This window comes from Thunnus albacares, chromosome 3 (assembly GCF_914725855.1).
Source record: "Thunnus albacares chromosome 3, fThuAlb1.1, whole genome shotgun sequence".
Lineage (NCBI taxonomy): Eukaryota > Metazoa > Chordata > Actinopteri > Scombriformes > Scombridae > Thunnus > Thunnus albacares.
Window position 1 is genome coordinate 4,131,299 of NC_058108.1, and position 25,279 is coordinate 4,156,577.

General features: G+C 40.2%; 1 protein-coding gene across 4 annotated transcripts in view; it reads left to right on the forward strand.

The window, feature by feature from the left end:
• prkcaa (protein kinase C, alpha, a) overlaps window positions 1–25,279 on the forward strand; it is a 145,835-nt gene that overhangs the window by 31,378 nt on the left and 89,178 nt on the right. For all 4 annotated transcript variants that reach the window (XM_044345889.1, XM_044345890.1, XM_044345891.1 and 1 more), the window contains exon 3: window positions 25,073–25,155. In XM_044345889.1, the coding sequence (XP_044201824.1) occupies window positions 25,073–25,155 (83 nt within the window). The remainder of the gene's footprint in view (window positions 1–25,072; window positions 25,156–25,279) is intronic.

Sequence of the window (25,279 nt, forward strand, 5' to 3'; positions counted from 1 at the left end):
CATCTGCCAAGTATTTTTTAGTGCCTACCCTTTTCCAAAAAGTTTCCAATAACAACTTCTCAGATCGTTCTGTGTAACAAATCATCTGGTGTGTCAGGTTAAGAAATTGGTACTTGGGAAGAAAAATCAAAAGCAACACTTCATGGACAAAGATGGACTGCGTTTAGGTATAAAATGTTCGTTTAGGTCTTCTTGTATCATTCCTCATGTGTGATGAAGCTGTAGATGAGCAACACTCATCCCTTAACCCACTTGTCTCTGTCTCCTTTCCCCATCCATCCATTTCCTCGCAGGAACTTTGCCAGCTTCTCTCAGCTGCCCTGTCAGCAATTACTCTTCATGTAATCAGGAAACAAACATATGCACTTCATCTCTGTTACTTTTTTTTAAAAAAGATCTTTATTGAATTTCACATAATTTACAAAAAGAAAAACAGTAATTTACATCATCTCTGTTACTCCCACAGCTAATCTTGATGTCACAATCGCAAACCTTTAGCCTGCTGTCTCTCTTTCACCCACTTGTGTGCACATCCTCACGTTGACAGGAATGGTGGAGCTTTGCCCTGTCTGCTGTTGCCACTTCTATTCCTGCACCTTAAAGGGGCAGTGTGTAGGATTCAGTGGCATCTAGCAGTGGAGTTGAATATTGTAACAAACTGAACCCCCCCCCCCCTTCCAAGAGTGTGAACCTACGGCGGCCGCGAAGCTCACGAAAAACACTAAAGGCCCTCTCTAGAGTCAGTGTTTGGTTTGTCCGTTCTGGGCTACTGTAGAAACATGGCGGTGCAACATGGCGGCCTCCGTGGAAGGGGACCCGCTCCCTATGTAGATATAAAGGGCTCATTCTAAGGTAACGAAAACACAATTATTCTTATTTTCAGGTGATTATACACTAATTAAAACATACTTCTAAATATTATGTTCCATTTCTGCCGAGTCCGTTCCACTAGATGTCACTAAATTCTACACGCTGCACCTTTAATGCGGATATTGAATATTTTTCTGCCTGAGGGGACACAGATGAGTGCTATATAATACAGGAAGGAGCAGTGAAATGGGAACAGAATAAGGCAAAAGCAGAGCTTTGGCCTTTCCCCAGGCATCTTGGGCCTAGAAAATATCTGCTGTATTGTGAGATTTTTATGGCCCCTCTCCTTTCAGAAATGAACTTTGCTCAGGGAGGTGGCGGGGTGATAATGATGTGTGTATTTATGTGTATGTGTGTGTAGTAGTAAGGGTAGGAAAAGGTCAACATACAGTGACTAACAGAACAGGTTTGTTCAGTGATGTACTTCCTTATTGAATTGTGAAGACTACTTTATGACAGAGGAAAAGATATACTTGGAATTATTTTTAGGAGAGAAACTACTCATCTGCTCAGAATTGTAACTTTTTTTACACAGTAAACTGACCAAGAACCTTTTTGTGCTGAATCATTCAAACAAAAAAGTAAATTGTTGCAGTGTATATTTATTTTTCCCTTAGATTTCTACATCTATGAACATGCTGGATGGACAATTGCACATTTGGAGCCAAGTCTGTTCACATGGTCCAATTTGAAGTCCAACAAAGAGATAAAACTGGATATTTTGAGCAGAAGATGAGAGAAAAAAAAAACACATGACGAAAAATAACGGGGAGAGGGTGAAGACAGAGGAGCGGATAGAGGGCTGTGCCAGACGACCTGATTTCTGCAGGGGAGGTGACAGCCAGCATGAGGTCATCTGTCACTTTCTCACAGAGCGCTAATTTTAGCATCATCACCCTCATCTTTCTCCTCCTTCTCTTTCCCTGCTCCCCCCCCACGATCACGCTACTTAGCGCGAGCCGCTGCACGCTTCCCTTTGTGTCAGCCGTGACTTGCTGGTGGTTACACCAGGGTGACACGTTCCGACAGCGCTGACTGTGTGTGTTTGGGTCCGTGTGTGAGACAGCCGGAGAGAGAGAGAGAGAGAGAGAGAGAGAGAGAGAGTGAGAGAGAAGTGTGCGCTTGGACATGGTGCGCAGGGGGTGTGAACTCATGACCGTTGTTGCTCAGACTGTTTACATGCCTCACTGCTCTCGTCATCTTTTAGGGAAAAAAAAAAGGAAAAGTATATTGTAGCGCTTGTGTCACAGACATGAATCAGCATAAACTAATTCGTGAGTGTGTGTGTGTGTGTGTGTGTGTGTGTGTGTGTCTGTCAATCACTTCACAGGTTCTGTGAATGACTTCTGCTATCGTGACGTGTGCCTGTATCTTTTCAAACTGTGTGACTGTGTCTGAAGCTTTGTGCGAGGGTGTACTGTCGACAGCGGATGAATGATTTGTTCTTTTGATGAACTCCATTCGTTGGCTTTTGATGCTGACAGAATGTGGATTGCTTGTAAAAGTGCTTTGAGAACACAGAACTGGTCTCTACAGCGTGCAGATTTCTTACACAATTTGCAGAGTTTGCAGCTTGCAAACACTTTTTTTTAAGGGCACAAATGCTGAAACAATCAATGAATCACATCAATTAATCAATCAACAAAAAAGGATTATCGTGTAAGTCATTAATCAAGTAATAGTACTGAACTTTTGTGAATTCCAGCTCCACAAAAGTGAAGGTTTACGTCTCTCTCTGTTTTATACAATTGTACATTTTACATACTGGACCACTAGTTGGACAAAACAAGCAGTTTTGCTTTTGCTCTATGAATTTTTGATAATCATTTTTACTATTTCTGACAATTAATAGATTAAATTATTCATTAGATAATTTAAACAATAAAAAATCAATTACATTTTAGGTCAGATTTTTGTTTGAAGTTGCAGAGGTTTGTTTCCTTGTTCAGATATCGTTATAGGGATGATGATTATCATCGTTGATTCATCTTTTCTTAATTAATCGATCAGTTGTTTGGTCTATAATTGTCCAAAAATTGTGAAAAATGTCGATCACTTTTTCCAAAAGCCCAAAGTGACGTCGTTCTGACCATCAGTTCACACCTTAAAGATATTCAGTTTACTATCATAGAGGAGTAAAGAAATGACTCAAAAAGATTTATCGGTTTATCAAAATAGTTGGTGTTTAATGTTCTGACGCCAGTGTCAATCGATCAAACTAATTGTTGCAGCTCTATTTTGTTTCATCGGGGACTTCCACAAAACTAATTTCTGCCACCAAACGGCTATAATGGTTTTCTACCTTTAAGACCTCAGTTTGACTCATCACTCACTCCGTAAATGTCAGATTTAATGTGAGATATATCATGTCAATGTAATTGTGATAGCGTACAGGTCAATTCTAAATGATATTGAAATATTGATCATATTCCAAGCCTCCTAATTTCAGAGCAGGCTCATTTGTGTTGCACATCATCGACTAAGCAGCTAGATATCACGCTACTATATCGCCCCATTGATCTTCCTTTAATGTCAACCACTTATCCAGGCAGTGTGGCATTTTGGCAGCTGGCTGTTATGAAGATGAACTGGAACCCGCCCATTTCCTGACATGTAATCAGTCACTGCTTCCTTTACACCAATTTCCTTCTTCCTGCTCTGCCATTATTGGTTGTTATTTTCTGCAACAGGAAGTTATAGGCCGATATGGATGGCCACAACTGTGTGTGTGTCAGTGGCTTCAGTTCACATCCAAACAAGCTGACACAGAGGGAAAATACTGACACACACACACACACACACACACACACACACACAGTTCAAATTATCCAGCTCATCCATCATCTGCTCTGAACTGACATGTCCTTAATGCAATCTGTTGGGTGCTAAAAGTTTCTAAGTAGACTGTTTTTTTTTTTTTGTTGCTTCCCATCTGCCCTTGTCTGCTTCCTTTCAGATCTAGTGATGTACAGTAGCAGTCAAAAGATTGGACACACTTTCTCATTCGAGTGAATGGGAAGGTGTGTCCAAACTATTGACTGGTACTGAACATACATCCACTCAGGTAGATGTACTTTTATTTGCTAGAAGGACAGTACAATTGGCTTTGGAATATTAAACTGTTACTCAAATACATGTCCAAATTTTATTACTGTACTATTGTGTTCATGTGTGGAAAACCAATATGTTACACACATGTCATTCAATTACTAGCTCAGCATCAGCAGCAAACATTAGCCCAGGGCTGTTTGCATTCAAGGTACCACAGTCATGTGAGCTTGTTATTTGCATCGGCAAATCTGCTTTCCTTATTCCACCTTTTGTTTGCAGCATTGACAAAGGATGTGGTTGATTTCAGCAGCACACCACGAGGAGGCCTCTTCATAGCCGCCGCGCTCCCTTCGCCTCTGTAGGCTAGTGCAATTTCTCAAAACCGCAGAATAACTGTTAGAGCTCCTGCTGCCTCTGCATTCGATGCATGCAGTAGACGTTGTTCTATCCCGGTGTTCGCAAGCTGTGCAAGATGCTTGAGATAAACCTGCTGACGGAGCAGGAGGAGAGAGAGGTGGAGACTGAAAAAAAGAGAAAGAAAAGATTCAAATTTTGTAAGACAGAGAGAAAGTATAGGAAGTAAGAAAGTGAAAGGCTCAGTTATGTAAGTGGCAATAATGCTCTAGCAATGTCTTGGAGCGTTGCCAGCTCTGTGGTGTGCACCTCCCCGCACATTTCACACACACCCACCCACATAGACCCACTCAGTGGAGGGTTGTGGAGAGTAATGTCCTGTCTGACTGCAGGCTGTGAGAACCACAATAAGCAGTTTCTCTGGCCAGCTGACCACAGCTGAGGGAGGTTGGAGGAACAGAGGAAATACTGTCTGAAGGGGCGGACCCATCCACTCAAACAGGCCGCTGTAATTAAGCTGCGATGGCATGTTTTAAATTTCTCTTCATAATCTTCTCACCTGCTCTTTTCCAGGGATTTCATTACCCAATTTATCCACAGGGTACCTTTATCCCCCCCCCCCCCCCCCCCCCCCATTCGTCATGTCTGGCCATTATTTTCTTGTTTCTGCCACAATATGTTCTACTGTCTTTTCCTTTCACCCCTTCTTTCCGTCTCCTCCCATTTATGTTCTCTTCTTTCCTCTCAGCTAACCTTTTCTTCTAGAGGTCAAGTAGTTGTGTTCATCCTTGCAGTGACTCTTATTAGACTTACACTCATGCTGTATTTTATTCCCTGCTCACCTTGTCTGTTCCAGGTCAGGAGTTTAATATTTCCATCCGTTTTTGTTTTTTTTTGTTTCTCCCTTTTCATCCTCATATGCTTGTGACTCATAGTATATGAAGAGGAATGTTCTTCTATGACACTCTGTCAGTCTGGCAGAGCTCAACATAACCTGCTCTGTGTTTGTCTGCTCGTTCAAGTGCAAATGTAATTCTTTCAGTTGACTTGCGAATCAGGAAGCTTGTCTTGTGTCACCGTCTGTTGACATTTATCCCCCTTTATGACTTTCAAGGCTGAAATGAGAATGTACATTGTTAAATTGAGGGATTTTATGCTCACTTCGCATTACCAGCATTTACACCACACTGTGGATGACAGTGAAAATGATCATGTCTCAGAGCCGTGTATTGTGCTTTAGTTGCATATTAGTCGCAGCAGTGAGGAATGTGTATAAACATAAAATGCAAAGCTATGCAGAGAAGGGTGTAACAGGTAACCATATAGTCTGGTTGGAGAATGTGAATTATAATAACAATTCTCAAGTACCAACTTTGGCGCCTTCAAGGTACACACACTCACACACACACACACACACACTCACACACACACACACATGCAGTTGCTCTGTGTAAAAGTGCTGCTTGTGATGTGTTTTTGCTGAGCGTGATGTTACAGAAAGTGACACCTGAACACCGTATCCTGTTATTTCAGTTTAAAGGTAGACATCCGGCCACCTCTGCCTGGAATAAACGTAAACATTGCATTTCCGCGTGATGAATGAATGCCTCTGCTATATCTTGTTTTGCATCTTGTTTTTTCCACACTATGATCTGCACGACATTGAATCCAAGAATGCAACAAATGTGTTTTCTTCTTTCCTCCTCGCAGTTATTTTTCAGCGTTTGGCAAGAAACGAGAACACATGATGAGTAAGACCAATGGCGTGCAACAATAAGGTTGTGAGGCAAAGTGGCATATGGATTTTTTTTTTTTCAGTTATTTTTCTTAATCCATTAATGCCTGCAGCATAACACTAAAATTAGTCTGCACATATTATTGATGAGAATCAAATCTATTATTAGAACAATCATTCTTGCACATTCCCTCGCTGGGATAATATGTTGTGGATTCATCTTTAATAAAAATGAGTCTTGTGAACCTCACATGGACCTGAGCCTCCGTCTGCAGGTTTGTTTGCACGCTTTTGAAAGTAATCCAAAAGCTTTGACTCTTTTGGACTGTGCAGCTATAGCTTAATGCACACCTAGTGCAGCGTTTGATAAAGGTAGTGACATGAATCAGGCTGTCTGCCACCACACCCAGTAATCTCCTAAGATTATTTATAGATGCCGTAATGCTAGACCCCCTGGGAGGATGGAGAGCTTTAAACCATTGTGTAACAGCGTGTGTGTGTGTGTGTGTGCACTCTTTGTAGAGGGGTGTTAAAACACACACATCTATGTTTTTGTGTGTTTCTATGTGTATACACTTGCTTTCAAAATATGAATACTATGCATTAAGAATACCATACCATAACAAAGAGTAAAATTTGCATTCCTCGTATGATCAGCGTTAGTCTTTGCACAATGCATTGATGCAGACAATTATGTAGAGCAGTTAAATGTTGGTTTGTGCTGTTGTCTGGCTTACTATTCTCATGGGTGGGGATGCCTCATCTCTCAGGGTAAAGGGCGGGGGGGTGGGAGGGGGTTACAAACCCTGTGCAAATACAAGCAGAGTGCACACAGACACACCCCTCTACACTCCTGAGGAATCTTCATATACAGTGCACTCTGGAGAAGCACATAGTGGAGAGGGATAGTTATATGCGCTAATAAAACCTTAACCAAGCACAAGGCTTACAATACTACAGAGAGAGAGAGAGAGAGAGAGAGAGACAGAGAGAGCAGCAGGGTCAATAGAATGAGTCAAGGACATGAAGAGAGTTGAAATTTGAAATTAATACCACAAATTCAGGTGAGCTGTTTTTACACCGTGTAATAAAGCTCAGTTTACACTTCCTATTTTGACCTGTGATAACAGTTAAATTTGCCATCATTAAATCTAAACCCAAAGGCTACGCTTTCACACCTATGAGTTATTCTGTTCCTGGCCTCAGCTGACAGAAATGAAGTGTTTGCAGGCATTCTGGGGGCATTGGAAGTAATGAAATCCCAGAGTGCTGCCAATAAAAAACTATTTTTCTCTGAAATGGTGTCTCAGTGTTTTCTATTTATTAGCCTGTTCTGTCGCTGAGTATAATTTATAACTTAAGGCAATACCAGGAACTGCAGAGACATTATCAGAGATCGATGTATTCGGCTCCATGTGGAGCTATAACTCAGCTGGAAAAGATCCACCGTGTGAGAAGCATCGTCAGTGCTGCCCGCGGAGATAGAGAGAAGATTCGAGCGAGGGCAGAGCGCGCCTCGGTGCTCGCTCCTAACTTCCAGGTTCCCCTGTGTTAGTCAAATTTGTACCATTACATCAATAGTAGGGGGTTTGTTTCCATTAGGATGCAGTAACAGGTAATGAGTAGCATACCCATATTTGACACACACCGTCCATCATTCAGGTAAATCAAGAGTCGCAGCAGTTATTCCGTGCATGCTGTTCAGAGGCCCGCACACACATTTAGGGGGCCTCTTTGCTGGTACAGTGGTGCTTGATAGTCCTGCTGTGCTCTGCTCATTTAGGGAAATCTTTCTACATCGTAGTCGTGGCAGTTTAATGCAGCAGCGCCGGGTTTTTCCTGGTAAAATATGTTCTTGTAATCTTATTTTCTTTGCGTGTTCTATCATCTATCTCACTAAATCCTCTCCCTCTTTCCTGATAAACGAGCATCATTTATTTTTGAATAATCCTCGAAGACACAAAAACACATCCCTCGGATGCTTGTATTAAATCGCTGTCTATACAGGTTAGGCCTCTTGTGTGAAGCAGAGAAAGGCTACAGCTCCGTTGCATTTTCTTTGTTGGATCCAGTAGACTTTTTTTCTTTCTGCTCTATACATCAATTAGCACACCCTTCCTTTCTTGCGTGGCTGCTTTTAAAGAGTGGTCCCCCTAATTTGAACCTCTCCCTGTCCAATGTAATTGGGGAGCTGTGAGAGTTGATGAGGTGCTTTTAAACTGTCTGCCCCTGAGTTCTTATCATGTGTGACCTCACAATTGCAGGTTGCGGGTCCAATTTCAGCCTCGAGACATTTTGTTTCGTGAGCGCTTTGTGCTTCCGAGATCAGCCTTTTGTCGTCTTTTGCAGATCCAGAAACCTGCTGAAAGCTTCAAATTCATTTCTTGGTCTGTCTTTGTCTGTATCCTCATTATCTCACCTTCATTTTTCTGTCTCCTCACTCCTCCCCCGTATTAAACCTTGTCATTTATCCAAAAGTAGGCTGATGTTTGCCCGCTCTTACAGCACCATACCCTTGGGCTCTTGATTAACTTAATGATACTTGAAAACTGGCTGCTGCTGACACTCTTCCTGAGCCATAATTGCAGAAAGCAGACATGAGCTGACTAATTAGTCAGGCAGATAAATTAGATGGGCCCAGCTGACATACTGCTGCTGATATATATCTCCCACCCCGACACTTTGGCAACTGAGGGCCAGAAATAAACATGGTGCATCAGAGGATCATGAAACTAAATTATAATATATCGCTAAAGATAAAATAATAAAGAACAATAAAAACCCGTTCCAGCATTATTACCCTCCTTGCTCTCCGCTGCAGCAGTGTTATGTTAATGTTAGCTGCAGGGTGCTTTTTCAACACTCAGTATGGTGTTGATGTCAGGGTTTTGGCCTTTTATGGTAAAATCCTTGAATGGTTTAGAAAACGAATTTTATTGTGAGCGCAACCTTAAAACTGTCTTTCTCTGCCACATAAATGTGTCTGGATACAGAGGTGTCCCTCTGTGTCACTATATTAAGGTGTCACCCATTATGGAAGGGTTTAAATGTCACCGCACGGAGGTGAATTATTGATGGGGATAAAAATTGATCCCTTTATTATCAAGACAAGGGAAATGGTTCACATTTGTCAATGGATGGTTAAAATAAAAATTCATTGAAACTCTGTCTTCACATATCTGCTTTGAGAAGGGCTGAAAATGTCAAGATGATTCTTCTGGGATTTGACAAAAGCCTTTATTAGAACCTGGTTTGAAAAGAGTCTGAAAGCCAGTCAGCCATGAGTGTTAATAGCAAATGGTTATAAAAAAATCATACAATACATAAACTTATTTCCAGAATTGTCTCTTGAAAGAATAAATTCATTTTGGTGAGATTATTTTCTAGTTTCAAAGGTTCATATATATTACAACTCAGCTCACATATGATCAACAAGAAGCCTTGTCGATGTTCACTGTGCTGTCCTTGTAGAATTTCAGACAGGCTTTCATTCCAGCCAGATACCAGTGCTTAATTATTTGATTGTAAATCTTAACAGTTAGCATTAGCTTCTCCAAAATCAATGCCGTAGAAAATTGTGTCTCTGTAGAATTTTTTTTGTGTAGAGGGCGGTCTGCCCAAATCATAAGGCTGCTCTGTTAATGTGCAGCTATTTGTCCTTTCTGCTCTAAAAGCTGTATTCAGAACTATAGTAGAAGTAGCTTTTGGTCAATAAACACATCGATGTCGGCTTCTTCCTCCCTGGGTTGTGTTTTCCTTGTCCTTTGGATTAGTCTTGTCTTTTCAGAATCCTATTAAGACTCCACCCTATCAGTTACTTCAGATCTCATCCAGGTTAAGCTCTACAGTATAATTGGCTGAATACAGCATATACTTAGTAGTCTTCCATCAGCATATATTTTCTATTGTGGACCAACAACCTGTTATTTCCAATGTAATTAACAGCTAAATGCCAGCACAGTGTAGGTACAGTTTTCAATTATTGCAGAGCATTGCAGGCATATGTATTAATCGAATGCTTGATTGTTGAATTCTTGGTGCAGAGTTTGTACATAAGAGTTTCATAAGTATGTGCTAATTCATAGCTATGATTCATCCCACACCGCTCTCCTCGGGGAACCTCAGCACGACTCTGAAGTACTTTGAAGTGGATAGAAATGGCATTCCATGACCAAGCATTAAGTTCAACAGTCTGTAAAGACTGAATGCAAGGCAAGCTTGAATAATGTATCTGCAAATTACTGTGCTATATAAAAAAAAGTGAATAATGAGTCCTAAATGTGTGGCGGGTTCTTTCGCTTAAGTAAATGTCATGTCTGGCAATTATGTAAACACCAATTATGGACCTTTTTTTTTAAAGTTTTTGTGAAATCTGCAGTATATAAGTGCATTTGTAAGACGGGCCAGCTGTGTTAGCTGCTGTATAAATTAAACAATGTCAGTATGCAGGATATTACAGCATTACATCATCCACATCTCACAATCGGTGACAGTACACAATGAACGGTGCAGTAGACTCAGCTCTGTTTGTCTCAGACAAGTACCAAGATGTCCTGTCAGAGATCAATATTGTCATTTTATTTTAAAGGTGTGCCAATATTCTCAGTCTATACAAATATCAAAATGATCAATAACTTTGGATATGACAACAGGATTTGAATGCTTGGCAAATATAAGATCTTGCGCGTCGATGCTGTGGAAAAGCTGTCCAAACGAAGGCCAGCTGTGTTTTGCCTCATGCAAGCCCGGGGCTTGAAACAGGAAGCTGGGCCCAGCCCTCTCAGCCTGCTGGGAGGAGGGCTGTAAGGTTGGTATGAAATCCCCCTCTGGACAAACACTGCAGCATTTTAAAAGGCATTCTTTCATCTGCTGCAGGCTTTAGTCAGGTCGAGAAATATGAGTCATTTGAACTTCTTCTACGCAGTTGAAGAAAAAAAAGGCTCTGTGTGAAAGGGTTCCCACTTGGGCGAAAATAAGGGTAAAAGTGAAAGATTTTCTTTTCCAAACTGGCACCGACTGACTGGTTTTGTTGCATAAATAGACGAAGGATGAGTGTGTGTGTGTGTTTGTGTATATGTGTTTAAGTGTGTGAGGTCATTGCTAGGAGGCCGGCATCATCATGATCATGTGGTACAGTACAGTGCTCAGGATCAAGATGAAGTCACCCTCTTACAGAGTGACATGTAGGTTCTTTGACATGTTATCTTATCTTGAATCAGTGAATTATAGTGAATTATTTTCTGGTTCCATGAAGCACTTCATGTCTAAAGATCAAATAAGAATCACAGAGAAGTGTTTATGTTACTTTAATGTTATTTTATTTTTACCAAAATAGACGTAAAAATGAAGTCACCTATTCAATTAATTTCTGTTGCAAAAGCTGTTGTAAGTGACAGAATGTGTGCAACTCCCATCTAAAAGGTGCTGGTTGTGTGGAGACTACTTGGAGCAATATGATATTGCAAATGTCATTTGGTCCCACCTAACTAATGATACACAGAGACATCAGAGTTTCCCATATATACAGGTTGTATGGGCTATTCAAATAGATTGCACCCGCTCAAAAAGATTTGTTTTATATTTTAGATTGTTGAAATGGTTTCCTCTTAGACTTTCATCTAGATTAGAAAAATGACTTCCATATGAAAAGGTGGCCCTGTCATGGCAACCATCAGTTCTGGTAATGGTTCATACAACTCTGGTCCAGGACGTCCGAGGTACTGCTCAGTACAATAGACCAGGAAGCTCAATGCAACACTGTCGGGTAGCCTGGAAAACGGCCTTATCGTGTTCCCTGACTCTAGTCGGGATCAGATCCACTACTCATCATGTAGTTGGTCAATACCATATCTGACATCTGCGCTCCAGGCAGATATAGTACCTTTGTCTTCCACATATAACTGGAAAACATAGATACTAACTTCAGGAGTTATTGGCAAATACACAGTAACTTTCTTCCAGAAAGTAATAATACCAGCTTTATTGTCACATTCCTCTGGGGTTATCATTTGGATAGATGCCCTGCTTCACTATTGTCTCTCTTTGTGGCCTCCATATAGAGTACCTCCTTGTCAAAGCCAGGCAGGCCCATCACCCTCTGGCCTGACAGCCAAGCTTGACAGGTGAGGTGCTGTGACTGCTTGAGAATGCGATGCTGTTGTGCAGCCGTCCCTGAAATATTGGATATGCTGAAGCTTTCCGCCAGCAGAACTGCTCTCCCTGAAAACCAAACACCCCAATCTCAATTTTTGGGAACTTTTCTTAAAATTGGCAAAGTTGGTGACACTTGCAGAGAGTAAACATATTTTCAATGCAAATACAAAATAAAACAAGTATTCTGTTTGACTCGCACATTTACATTATTTCCCTAATACAGTAGATTCACAACAACTGCTTGTGTGAAAGAAGCTGCTGTAACATAACCAAATACGTTAGCGTGCTGATAGTTAAGACATTATAATTCCAGTCTAACAGTTCTCCGATTTCATTTTTCTGCCAAGGTTGCTAATGGGCTTTTTGCTCGCAAGATATTTTATTTTATAAAAGGATGTTACTTTTTTGGTATCAGTGAATTATTCATTTATATTGTTAATGTTCCAGCCAACAATGCCCAGGACTGTGTTCATCCTATTCTATTTTTGCTCCACACGACTGAGTTGTGGCATTACACGGTGTCCTCAGGGATGTTCATGGTACACAGCGTCCATAGCCACAGAAGCTGAAGTGGTTGACGAGACACAGTAGGAGAGTTGGCACAAAGCCAGGTCAGGTTAATCCGCTGTTGTGCTTTACTGGAAGTGTTGAGTCGTTGAAGAGAACAGCCTAGTTCATCCACAATCTCCCCCACAGGCCAAATATAAAATTTCTCTCAGGCTCACAGAGCTGTCTTCATGGGAGAACAAATGTCCCCACTTGGCCTCCGTCCCTTTCAAGTGCTGTCTTGAACCTGTTCACACAACAGAACAGATCTGCGCTGACTGCTACGTGGGAGTTTCTCATTTTGTTCCTTACGGTCCTGGGTTTACAGTCTGCTTTAAAATCACCTAAAGTGACCTTGACTTCAGTGTGCCAGATGAAAAAGTATAGGCTACATTGTTTGGTTTATAATGTCACGATCATGACATTTATTGACTGCAAAGACTTTACTTGGTGGGGGAAAGCATCCATGTGTAGTATTGATATTTATTATACTATTAAATACTCATGCACTGGATGAGTTAAGTATTTAAAGTGATTGCCCATCAATGCTGAAACCTGTTTGTCCTGCCTTTCTCTATGTTCGGATGTAAATGTTACACCTGACCAAACATCATAAACAACAGTTTTAGTCCTCTGACTCTTCATTTTAGAGGCTGATGAGGTTATGTGCATCCCAAACTTTTGCCATAATTTACTTCAAGGTGTAATTATGTCTCAGGGAAAATGAAAACAACAACCACTTCTGTTACAAATAGATTTATAGACGTACTTGTTAGTTGTGTATACTCTCTTTCTGCACTGGTTGTTTCATTTGTGTTATCCAAGTAAACCTTCATTATCTGTTGATTTACCTCTTGGAGAAGCTGTTCACAGCTATTGAGTCATTAATTTCAAAGCCCAAAGCACCACAGCTCTTCAAAACTAGTCAGCTATGTGTGAAAAGGCTTTTCTTTACCTCAAAGGAGTCAATCAGGCATTTTTCAAGGGCCGGTTAGCACAGATCTGTGGTGTCTTTTTAAATAGACTGACACACACACACACACACACACTCACACTGTCACAAAAACCATTCACAAGCCATTTAGCATGCAAAACCAGTTTGATTAGATAAGTGAAAATCTCACTGCATCCAAACCCATCTGTGTGCTTTGCAAGGATCACTTAGTTCAATCAGCAGGATAGATAATAAATGAATGAAGACGTTGCCATGATTGGATTCTTTCTGTCCTAATTTGAATTAATTCAATGTTGAGCAATTTCCTATTTCCCACATTAATGATCACTAATAAATGAATCATTAAAAAGTATAAAACACATATTGCATGTTTCCCCTGCATGAAAGTTGTGCTCAAACTATATTGACATGGGATATTTCTGCATCACAACAAGATGTAATATAGTGAGTTTGTGCAACCTTTTGGAAGACATAAATAGGATGGGACTTATAAGGCATTTAGAGAAATTTTCTAACAAGGCTGTAGCTTATAGACAACAGACTACCTATGTGGTCAGAGGTGAGCGGTATGCACAGTATGGCCACTTTGTCTGGATTAGTTTTCAAGGGATAATATTGTAAAGTATTGCGGTCGAACAGGTTGGATGAAGAGCTGCAGGCAAAAGGCACTTGTTTCAGTTTGGGTGAACTCACACCTCCACACCTGCAATACTTTTCTGTTCTATTCCTGACACATGAAAAACCATTTGAACACATATAGGCTCTGGTCACAGTTGTTCATAATGCACTTTGAACAGTTACTGTATATCAAATGGATAGAAATCCCTCAGCCCAGACACTGAAAACATTAATATAGATTTAAACAGTATTCTGGGGACAAAGACTATATAACAATTTGTAGCAGTGTTGCACATTACTGGCCAATAAATTGTTGATTGATTAAATTCTTGGATTATACAGATCTGTCATTACCATTCCTAGTTTTACTGTACCTCTATCTGTGTTTTATTATTTGTGTTCTTTAAATGCCCATTTGTGAAACACTATGTGACTTTGTTGATCTCAGCTCTCAAATTCGGGGGTTTGATGTTGCTCTTTGCTACATATGATAGTAATTTGAATATTTTTGGGTTATGTACTGTTGATCATGAAAATATTTGTTTGTGCAGTCCTAATAATAATATTTTGAAAGGTGCTATAAATTTCTTTCTACTGATTTGCTTCCTCATAAATGCTAGCTGTTGACCTTTTTTAGGACTTTATCTTGGCGCCATTATTTCCATAACCTTTGCTATGTAGACTGGAGAATAAGATGATACATGTGCAAAGAGCCGCGTTCACCTCAGGGCAACTCCATACAACTGATGTACCGCTGACTCTTCATGCCATATTGTTCATGTCCTACCTGTCACACAGACGTCTGCCATTACGGTTGATTGTAATTGTTATACCTACAAGTCATCCACTTGAGGGCACATTGTGTGATCTGTTCAGATCAGCAATCCACATCCTTCCATTAAATGCCATGCCTCTTGACCGCGCTCCCCTACAAGTACCCATTATGTGTGCAGTGCGTGCAAGACTCCTTCTCACTATCCGCCAATTACCACAGAAGACAACGCCTATGCATTTTCTTTATAGAAATATCACTTATACAATCTGCTATCCATGTCTCTTGAAATGAGCATTGATTAAGCCTCTTAAATACTCATAAACGTCACTATACACAGGAGCTTATGATAACAGATGGAACCTAATTGCCATAATGCAGAACCTGACCAGAATAATTGCTCTCTGACAGCAGTGGGACTGGATCAGGGTTCAAAATCTTGGATGCTCAGTGGAGACGTTTGTTTAGGATCTGAAGATCTTTGAGCAAGGATTTAAATATGAAGAGCTTGATTTTAATTGGATCCTGTTAAATGCTCAAAATAGCGTGGAGAACGAATTTATGGGGGAGTAAGCCAATCACGTAAACAAGAATGACAGTAGTTGGATTGAAGTCTTTATGACAAGTTGGATACAACAGAGCGTGCTCAGTAAAACAACTTCCCCACACACTCTCAAACTCAATCTCTCCAAGGTTTCAGCCTGCTATCTGCGTCAGTGTTTTCACAACAGCGTTTATACTGATACAACTGAAAGGAACCTCAGTCGCTTCTTTGTCTGTAGCAAATTAACCTTTTCTCTCTTAGACCTTGGTTACATAAATATCTGTCTGGAAGGTGCATATTACAGTTATATTGCAGATCAGCCTCAGCTCTCATAGCAAAGACATCCAACTTTGATGGGAATATTTAATATTTAATAAGTATTTCATGTCCAAAGACCAAGCCAAAGCTGGAATGACTCTGAGTTGAGGTGTTTGAGCTTTACATCAAACTGAGCTCAGTTTCATTTCAAAGTGAATGTGAATAGCATGACTGCTGAAAGCAGCATGAGGTCCATTTCACTGAATAGCTGATGAGCCAGAATATGATTGGACATTGTTAGAAATTCTCTCAGGGCATTGAAAAACATGTCCATTTGACTAAATTACTTTTTAAGATGGATTTTTTGAATAATATCTCTGCTAGTGGTGTGAGTTAATGTTCTTATTCTCTGTTCATTTCCACTGCCTCATTTTAATATTAGTCAGATGAAAGAAAGATCACATCATTAGATGTGATAACACCAACACTAATTGTAAACCATCTGACTTATGACTTGTGTTGATAAATGCCGGATCATTACTCGATTAAAAGGCCCGATACTGTGTATATTCTGTAGTGTCTGTGAGTGCAGCCGCTTTGGGCGTTTTTTTAAATGTTTACTATCTTACTATCTATTATGTTCATAAATGGCTGTAATAATGTTTTCTTGGGCTATTAAAGGTTTGTTTACTATATTAATTTTCAGCAATTATCAGTTGAGAAACACGTAATTAATCTATAAGTTTTCAAGTATATACGAGGATAATACTTGTCATTTATACAAAAAGTACTGATTGGACCTTTGAGTGCTGACACAGTTGAAATCTAAATGTAACATGAAATACTAATGATATATACATACATATAAGCACACTGCGCTACACACAAATGAACACATACATACAGTAATGGTGTGTGAGTGACAGTGTTCCCCTCGAGGCGACACTGTGCAGCTCCCAAGAATACTGTATGTTGAGCATGTGAGGAAATAATAAAAATAAGAAATTCATCAGATCACAGCAGACCTTACTAAATGTATATATATATATATATATATATGGGCTTACATAAAGATGAAGTACAACTACAGGTAGTATAAAAATAGAAATTGTAATAAGTGTAAATGCAGAATTACTAAATAATTCAAAATACTATTAGGGGAGAAAAAAAAGGTTTCTTATCTACTACAAGATAATTACCATAAACGCTAGCAGCCATAGCATAGAGCATAAAATGCAACTTTTATATGTTTACATGCCCAGTGAGACTACTTCATAATGTCGACTGTCGTTCTCAGGTCAATGAGAATGGCTCACTTCAGTTACATGCCCAAGGCTTCAATTGTTACCATAAGATAGGTTCCTTGATTTCTTACAAAAAACTCATTATGGCTTGTTTCCTTGGTAACTACTCTTGCTTTTTCCCAGCATGCCCATGCCTCTCTTAACATTTAGTGTTTCAAGGCAGGCACTTAAAGTTAAGTGCCAAAGCATTGTGGTGGACTGTTTTTCTGTCCCTACCTGTAACCATTTGATTCATTAGTATCATCAGTTCATCAGTATACATTTCTCTTCTCTTACTCTTTCTTTATATGGTATTCTGTAACCTTCACCTTCTCCATAAAAGATGGTCCAGCCTCACAGGAAACAAAACTAGCGGTACCTAGTGCTGGCCCCATAAACTTTCAAAGTTTATGACCAGGACATGCCAGTTTAAAGTGTAAATATCACTGGGGAAATGGTGCAGGTTCTTTGGTACCCTAGTTTACAGTACACGTTTTGGTGTTTACAGTAACTTCAACATATGATGGATGACTGGCAAAAAGTAAATTACAACGTCCATATAACTTCAGTTTCCCTGTGATTAACAATATCTGCAGTCTGCTAACAAGAACAAACTGTGATGTTTATTGCTGACTTCTAGTATTTACAACCTTCAGTGACTTTTTTTATTTGTGGAGTTTATGTACCTTAATGCAAATACCTGATAAAAATAGACAAAATGTTTCCTACAAGTTTGCAGAATGTATCATTAAACAATTGACCAGAGCACAGTGGATTGTGGGATACTGAGGGCTGAAAATGAAACACCAGTTGTGTCTTCCAAACATAGGTACAGGAGTTGTTGAAAACAGATGGGGCTTGTTTGGCTGCTATGATATATATATATATTGATTCTAGAAAGGCAGAACCAGCTCCATACTGGATCCCCCAAAGCCCTCAGAAACAGGGTTTCAGATGCATATGGTAGTACACAAACTGATCCTCACCCTCACTGTCTTTTAAAATCTTATCACGCTGACTCCTTATATGCTTTCATGATTACCTTTAGACAATAACTGATGAACTACACACTCATGTCACATAATGTTAATATCATTCTTTACTTTTTTTTATTTGACTTTTTTGGTGGGTCTGTGGTAAATAATGAGGTTTCTTACAACTTTTAGCTGTGTTACAGTTTGTTCCCCAACAGTTTGTATTTCAATCCTTCAGGGTTGTAGTATTTACAGTATGGCAGGATTTTAAACATTAGAAAAGGGGAGGAACTTCTTACTTGTAATTGTAGCTGAATACCCCTATGTGAAAGTTACTACTGTGATAAAATGTGCGATTATGGCTCTGCTGCACTGTTTCAACCTCCTGAATATTCAAAAGAAAACTCACATTACATGCCATGTTCTGTAATTTCACACCAAAACTAATGCTTTGACATTGTTTTGATAATGTTTAGACAAGCTGGCTTTTTCAAGTGAAATGCTGATATACTGATAGGTGTCAAGTTATATGGCATGGTTTTGCAGTTCCTGTTTGCCCTCATGTCTGCACCGCTCACAGAAGTACTCGCTTCCAGTGTTATTTAAGCCTAAAGGTAGGGCGGGGTGTATGATTGAGACTTAAGGAATGCATGTCATCTGTGTTAACCACAGAACAGTAATAGATGGCTGTGAAGATACTGCATACAATAGATACAATAGATTGAACGCACTACTATAATCGATTACCTTCACCCTAGAAGATTTACTTATGTTTTTGTATTCGTGTCCTTCTTGTTTTTGTGATCTTGACATAAGAGTTTGCTTTCTTGTGATGCTCAAAAATATTTTGTAATCTCAATATACCTCAAACTATCTTTTTGAGATTGTTGATAGAGGCCAGATTCATACACATAAACATAGTATAGCCTTGTGGTCTCTTCTGCCCTCTGTAATCTTGAGACTGAATAGCATTATACTATAATTATTGATTAGAAAATTGCTGCCAAAGAAGCTTTATTTAAGATAAATCCAGAATTTTAGAGGGAGCCAAGTCACTCCACTTAATGCATTAATTATTTGCTTGATGATAAAAAAAATTAGTTCAGACTTTTAAGGTGCAGGGTTCATTGATTTATGCAGTAATCACTGTTATTTAGTGTGAGATGGATGGCCTTAAAGAGACATGGAGAGTGAGTTAAATCAATGTTCACAATACCTCACGCTTGTCCAAATTATCCCTTTTTACTCAAAAGGCATATTAGAGCCAAGTCTGAGCAGGAATAAATCAAATAGCACAATAACATCTCTATTTTTTTCTTTTTTTTTTCATTTTCTGCCACGGTGTTACTTCAGATGATGAATGCTACTCCTGTTAGGGATAGGCTATGGTTCATGTCACGGCGTTACACAATGTTGTGAGCCTTAATATGATGATAGTGAATACAGCTTTCCCATCATGTGGGAAATAGAAGTCGGTGATGGTGAGGCAGCCAACTGAGTGCTGTTGACCTTTAAATATCTATTATCATCATCGTGGCAGGTGATGGCCTTAGTAGCTCTGTTACTTTTTGCTCATGATTTCTGAATAATATGTCATTTAATTTTCTTACACATGATACGGTTTACTGATAGTCTTAGAGGTGATGATGGGATTTAGTTTTACACTGATCTGCTGTATGACAGACATGATAAGATCTTAAAATTATTCTGTATTGTTTGTCTGCTTTACTCCCTCATATGTCCATGTAAACACTATCCCTTCCTGTGAGAGAGTGCTCTATGACCTGCTGGCATACATCTACTGATGTTTAAATTCTAAGGTTTAAGATTTTAATTTAAATTTTCAAGTCACTGTTTACAGGATGGGGGTATATTCCTCTCTAGATACAATCCTGCAGTTTGTAATGCAGTTTTATTGTTGCAAGATAGGCATGTGTAACCAGAAAACTTATATCCAAGACATTTCCATGCATACAGTTTTGTTGTGGTCCGATCTATATTGTCCCTGTATAATGATTTTTTTCTCATTCACCTTTTCATGGTCATGGACCTTTTATTTGGTGACAGTGGTTAAAGTGGTGCAGGCATTCAAGGGGAATAATGAGAGCTTCCCACCCTGGGAATAGAGGCTTTTGTCAAGGACACCAGCGAGCTGTAGAGCTTCTTGATTGTTAGATCTAAAAGCTTTCTCTCCAACAATTCCTTTGTTTTAGGTGCCTAGGATAAGAGCTGGAGAATTACATCATCGCCCCTTTCTCATTTCTCGACTGTATTCAGTGACAAAACTTCAGGAAATTGCTCCGATGAACTTGTGACTTGGAGAAGAAATGGGAGAATTTGATTTGCCGGAGTGGGAGTGGGAGAGGGGCTGTGCTACATTATCTTCCGGGTAGAAAAGTGATTTTGTGGTGTGTTGTGCTGGGAGGCAATAAGTATTGATTTGGAAACCCTCATTACACTGTCACTTGCTGTATAATTAATCCTGTCCAGAAACTAAGGAAATGATGAGGTCAGAGGCAGACAAATAGCTCCAGCTACCTTAAACAAACCTGTTGAAATCACCACGACTCTGGTTCTTTCCTCTCTCAAAAACAGTGACTAAGCTCAAAGGTGACACAGGTAACACCTCACACCCTCTAAGTCTCATGTCTTGCAGAATTTTAACAACACTTACATGACTCTGTCCTGACCTAAATTGCTTTATCTAATAAATTTCCAGTCCCCAGACTCCCTATATATAATCCAATAGTTCTTAATACAGCAACAGCTGTTAATAGAAAGTTGCAAACCCGATCCTGATGCCTTGAGTGTGACAGTCTTATTTTGGTGCTTTATGAGGATTGCTGCTCAGTAGCTTCCCTAATGATTTGCTAAGATAATTTGCTAGACTAATCAGCGCTCATCACTGCTGAAATATTGAGTACATTATCCTAATGCAGTTACAATGAAGATAGCTCGGTGTCTTTGCCTCCTATGAGATGTTCCTCTAAGATGGTGTGTCAGAGGTGATGTATGTGTTGAACCTCCAAGTGTTGCTCCAGAACAAAACCGCTGGGACAACCGTTAACAGGCAGCCAAGCTCTAATGAGAACACTAGAAGATGACGGGTTGTGACCTCATCCATCTTCAGCCCTGCCTCTACTGACCTCCTTTTCGATCTTAGTCCATCTCACATTTACACTTCCTCCCTCTTTTTGTCTTTCTTTGTCTGTTACATATTCTCTAACAGCAAGACCATTCCACAAATCTCAATGTTAAAGAAAACATATTTCCTATCCAGATTATTTAAACACTGATTTAGGTATTGGGAGTTTAACTTGAGCAGCAGGAACGAGAGAAACTAAATATAAGCAGCCCATGAAGCACCGGTGGAGTGCCAAAATAGAGTAGACTTAACCGCTGATCGTAATCAGATGTTGATATTTGCTGAGTCTGCTCAGCACATATGTTTTGTATTTTCTGTGGAGTACAAACCAGAATGCACTGCTACAAAGCAACTTTGTTTTCTACGGGCTAATATCCTGTCTTGTCATATACATGGCTGGAAGGCCTTTCACAGGAGAAATCCACTGCTGCAAAGAAAGCAATGTGTTAAACACATTGTTTGGAATAAATAGGAGAAGAATTCTGTAGTTATGATGAGCAATGACAACTAAACGGACAAGAAAAACGAGCACCCCTCACAGAAACTCAAAAAGTTCATCAACAGAAACGAGACAAAGGTTTGGTGCAAGTGGTGCTCACTGTAACATCTCGTGTATCTCTGTAGCCCTTCGGTCCTCAAAGTGTTCAGATTGAATCGAGGCGACTCAAACTACCATCAGCTGTTTATTGTAGAGTTGAATTATGGAGGTAATGAATCATTGAGATTCAGGACCTGTCTGGTTGTGGGCTGGCGGTGGTTTGAGTTATGGGTCATGGTTTCATGTTGGTTATTGACCATACTGTCCAACAGCTCCTGGGAGGCATGAGAGAGTAGTAGGGGTTGACTTGTGGTGATGGTGGTGATATGTCTGTGTGTGGGGGCTGTATTGATTTGCCATCATTAAAGTACACGTGAATGCCAACATGCTGGCAACCCTAGCTATTTCTTTATTGGTTGGTATGGTGTATGTATAGCTTAGAAATCTATATTGTCTCAATACAGATCTGGTCAAAAACACAGCATAGTCTCTTTTTTTCAAATTGTAGCATCATGGGTAGAGAAGCTGGCTTGTGACTAAAATTCTGCAGCAACTGAGTCCCTTACTTGTTAATTCTGGGTGATGAAAAAGGGTTTTTCTCACCAACAGGCACGACTACAATGCATTTCACTCCAACTGGAGATTCTGTGTGAATATTTACAACTGCAGGCATGAAGAACAAGCATTCATGCTCCAAAGAACAACCTGTCTGTGGAGAACTGGCATAATATGTCCTGCCAAGTTCTTAAAAAGTGTCAAATGCTTAGATTTATCCTTTTGCAAGCCATTAACCAAATACCCACAATACACTGTGCTACAGTACTAGGTCTGCTGTTGATGGTGAATTGCACCTATGTTACCGGTAGCTGGAGCGGAAATCTAAACAATACACGTTCTGTTGATCAAAGCACTGTGTGTGACATCTGGGTGTCTGCCACCCACATAACAAACAACCCTCTACTGAGAAAAAATACAGCATATTTGTACTACTACTGCTATGTAAATATTGAAAATACATGTAATATATAGTACATTTTCATGTTTTAACATGTTACTTGTAGTAATAGGGCCTGTTTCTTATAGCTGTGAGCATGTACATGTGTATTATTATGCAATCTGCTCCATCAAAACATATGTTGTTCATTGAGAACTGATATGACAGAGGAACTACTAACAATGCATTTTATCTCCATGTAGTGATACGGTTACATAGAAGCAGAACTGCTGTTGTCTGTTCATACAGTCTGAGAGCAGAAACAGAACAGCAACCAGCTATGTTAGTGATACAAATGTTGCTGCTGGGCAGGTGCCAGAGAAAAAATGTAGCACTAAACTTAAGGACACAGGAGGAAGAACAAAGGAAGAGCAAATATGAAAAGTGTCATATCAACCTGATTTATGAGCTGCATTTTATTGGACTCTAATAAAGTTTTAAAGGCGCGATAAGCGCTCGGCACATTTTACATGTATGTGATATGCTAATGAAGTGTTGCATTCATAACTAGCTGTCTTTATTCAGGATTTTAGAAGAGGCGACGCATGGTGGATGGTACCGAGTTTGACTCACGCCAAAAAATCATTGTTCAGAAGTCAAAAATAATAACCATAATCTTAAGAGAAGCGCTGTCACTAGTCAGGTTGCGTTTGCATGTCTGAACTATGTGAATAACGATTTTGACTTTTTGACTGAATGAGGACACGTGAATGAGTATTTAAATGTTAAACGGACTGGATTTGTGCCTTTCTAGCCTTCTCACCACTCAAAGCGCTTTTACATGTCAACACTCACACACACACATTCATATGCTGATAGCAGATAGCCAACCTGCTCATCGGGAGCAAAACATCAGGATCTAATCTAATGCACACACACACACACACTCATACACACTCATACACCGCTGGCGCAGCCATCGGGAGCAATTTGGGGTTCAGTGTCTTGCCCAAGGACACTTCAACATGCGGGCTGGAGGAGCGCCGATCCTCCGATAAGTCCATTTGCATATTACTCATCAGGGAAACAGTTTGTGACTCATTTTTCCTTGGATTTTCTGCTGGTGAAGTCTGGGTTTCTGTCAGAGGCTTTATTTCTACATTTGTTCAGTCATGGTGCTTATCACAGCTCATATTAAGCACTCTGTTGTTTGTGTTTGGGTGGAGCTGTTTGAGAAGGATACAGTGGAAAGGAGAGAGGTGATCTATAGGTGGATGCGTGTACAGTGTAAGAGTGAGAGACACCGCACATCCCTTAACTCTACTGCTGAAACAGCAGTGAAACTGTGAAACTCAAGCAAGTTCTCCTCTGAAAATGCATCACATCACGGATGCAGCCTTAACCACTAATGGAGTCTGCTTATGGTTACTCATTGCTAAGTGAAGACTATTGAAAACCACCAATTCAGGCGCTTTCATCTCATGCAGCAAGTGTTAGCCTTGAAAATATTAGGTCTGAGGAAGAAAGGGAGGGGCGGACTTGTCTGATAAATGGAGAGAGAAGCGGAAAAATGACACTTATCGAGACTCATCTATGGTGAACAAGTGTCAGTCTGGACATTTAACGACTGAACAGTAAGAACATACAGTATTTGTAATTTACGATGGCCAGCTCACACAATTAGCCCCCCTCACCCTGTCTCGTCTTGGTGTCAGCGAGTTTCTGAGAGCCAGTAACAGGCGCCTTCCTCCTCTTCGAGTCGGCTGCTTGTTTGGCTGCAGACTGCAGTGCACTCAGTGACCGGCACTTAGACCGTGAGATCCACATTGTGCACTCTGACAGTATGTAGGCACGGATGTATTGAAGTATGCAGGCCTGGATGTGCATCGTGTGGATATATGTGCAGTAATTGTGTCAGTTTGTGGATGCATTTGTCTGCTTTTGAGCTCGGGGTTGCACGTACATGCAGAAGTGTAATTGTGTATGTGTGTGTGTGTGTGTGTGTGTGTGGTGTCTGCTTCAGCTCCTGTCATGTCAGTGAGGAGGTGGCACTGTACTGTGCAATAAGAGCAGCTAGCCTGCAGGCAGGACTGGCCATCTGGATACATGATAAGGAGCCTAGCCCAGACATCAGTCGTTTTTTTTTTTGTTTTTTTTTTCAGTCCCTTTCAGTATTCTGAGATCTGTGTCTTTCTGCTGTCTGTCTACATATCAATCAACAATGATACACTGTATTTTAACCGTCTCACTCTTTCTCTTCCTTTTTGTTTTCTGTCTTTCTGCATCAAATCTCTCTCTCCCCTCTCTTTCTACTCTCCTCTCACCTCTTTTCTTCCCTGCAGTTTGCTGTTTTGTGGTCCACAAGAGGTGCCATGAATTTGTCACGTTCTCCTGCCCCGGGGCTGATAAGGGGCCCGACACAGATGTAAGTAACCAAAGCCCAGCTGTTGCCTCTCACGTGTTTGTCAGTGAGAGGTGCCTTTCCTGTCATTGCACTGAAGCACATGCAGTGTTACCAATTTTCCAAGCACCTAGAGCTTCAAGGTTGT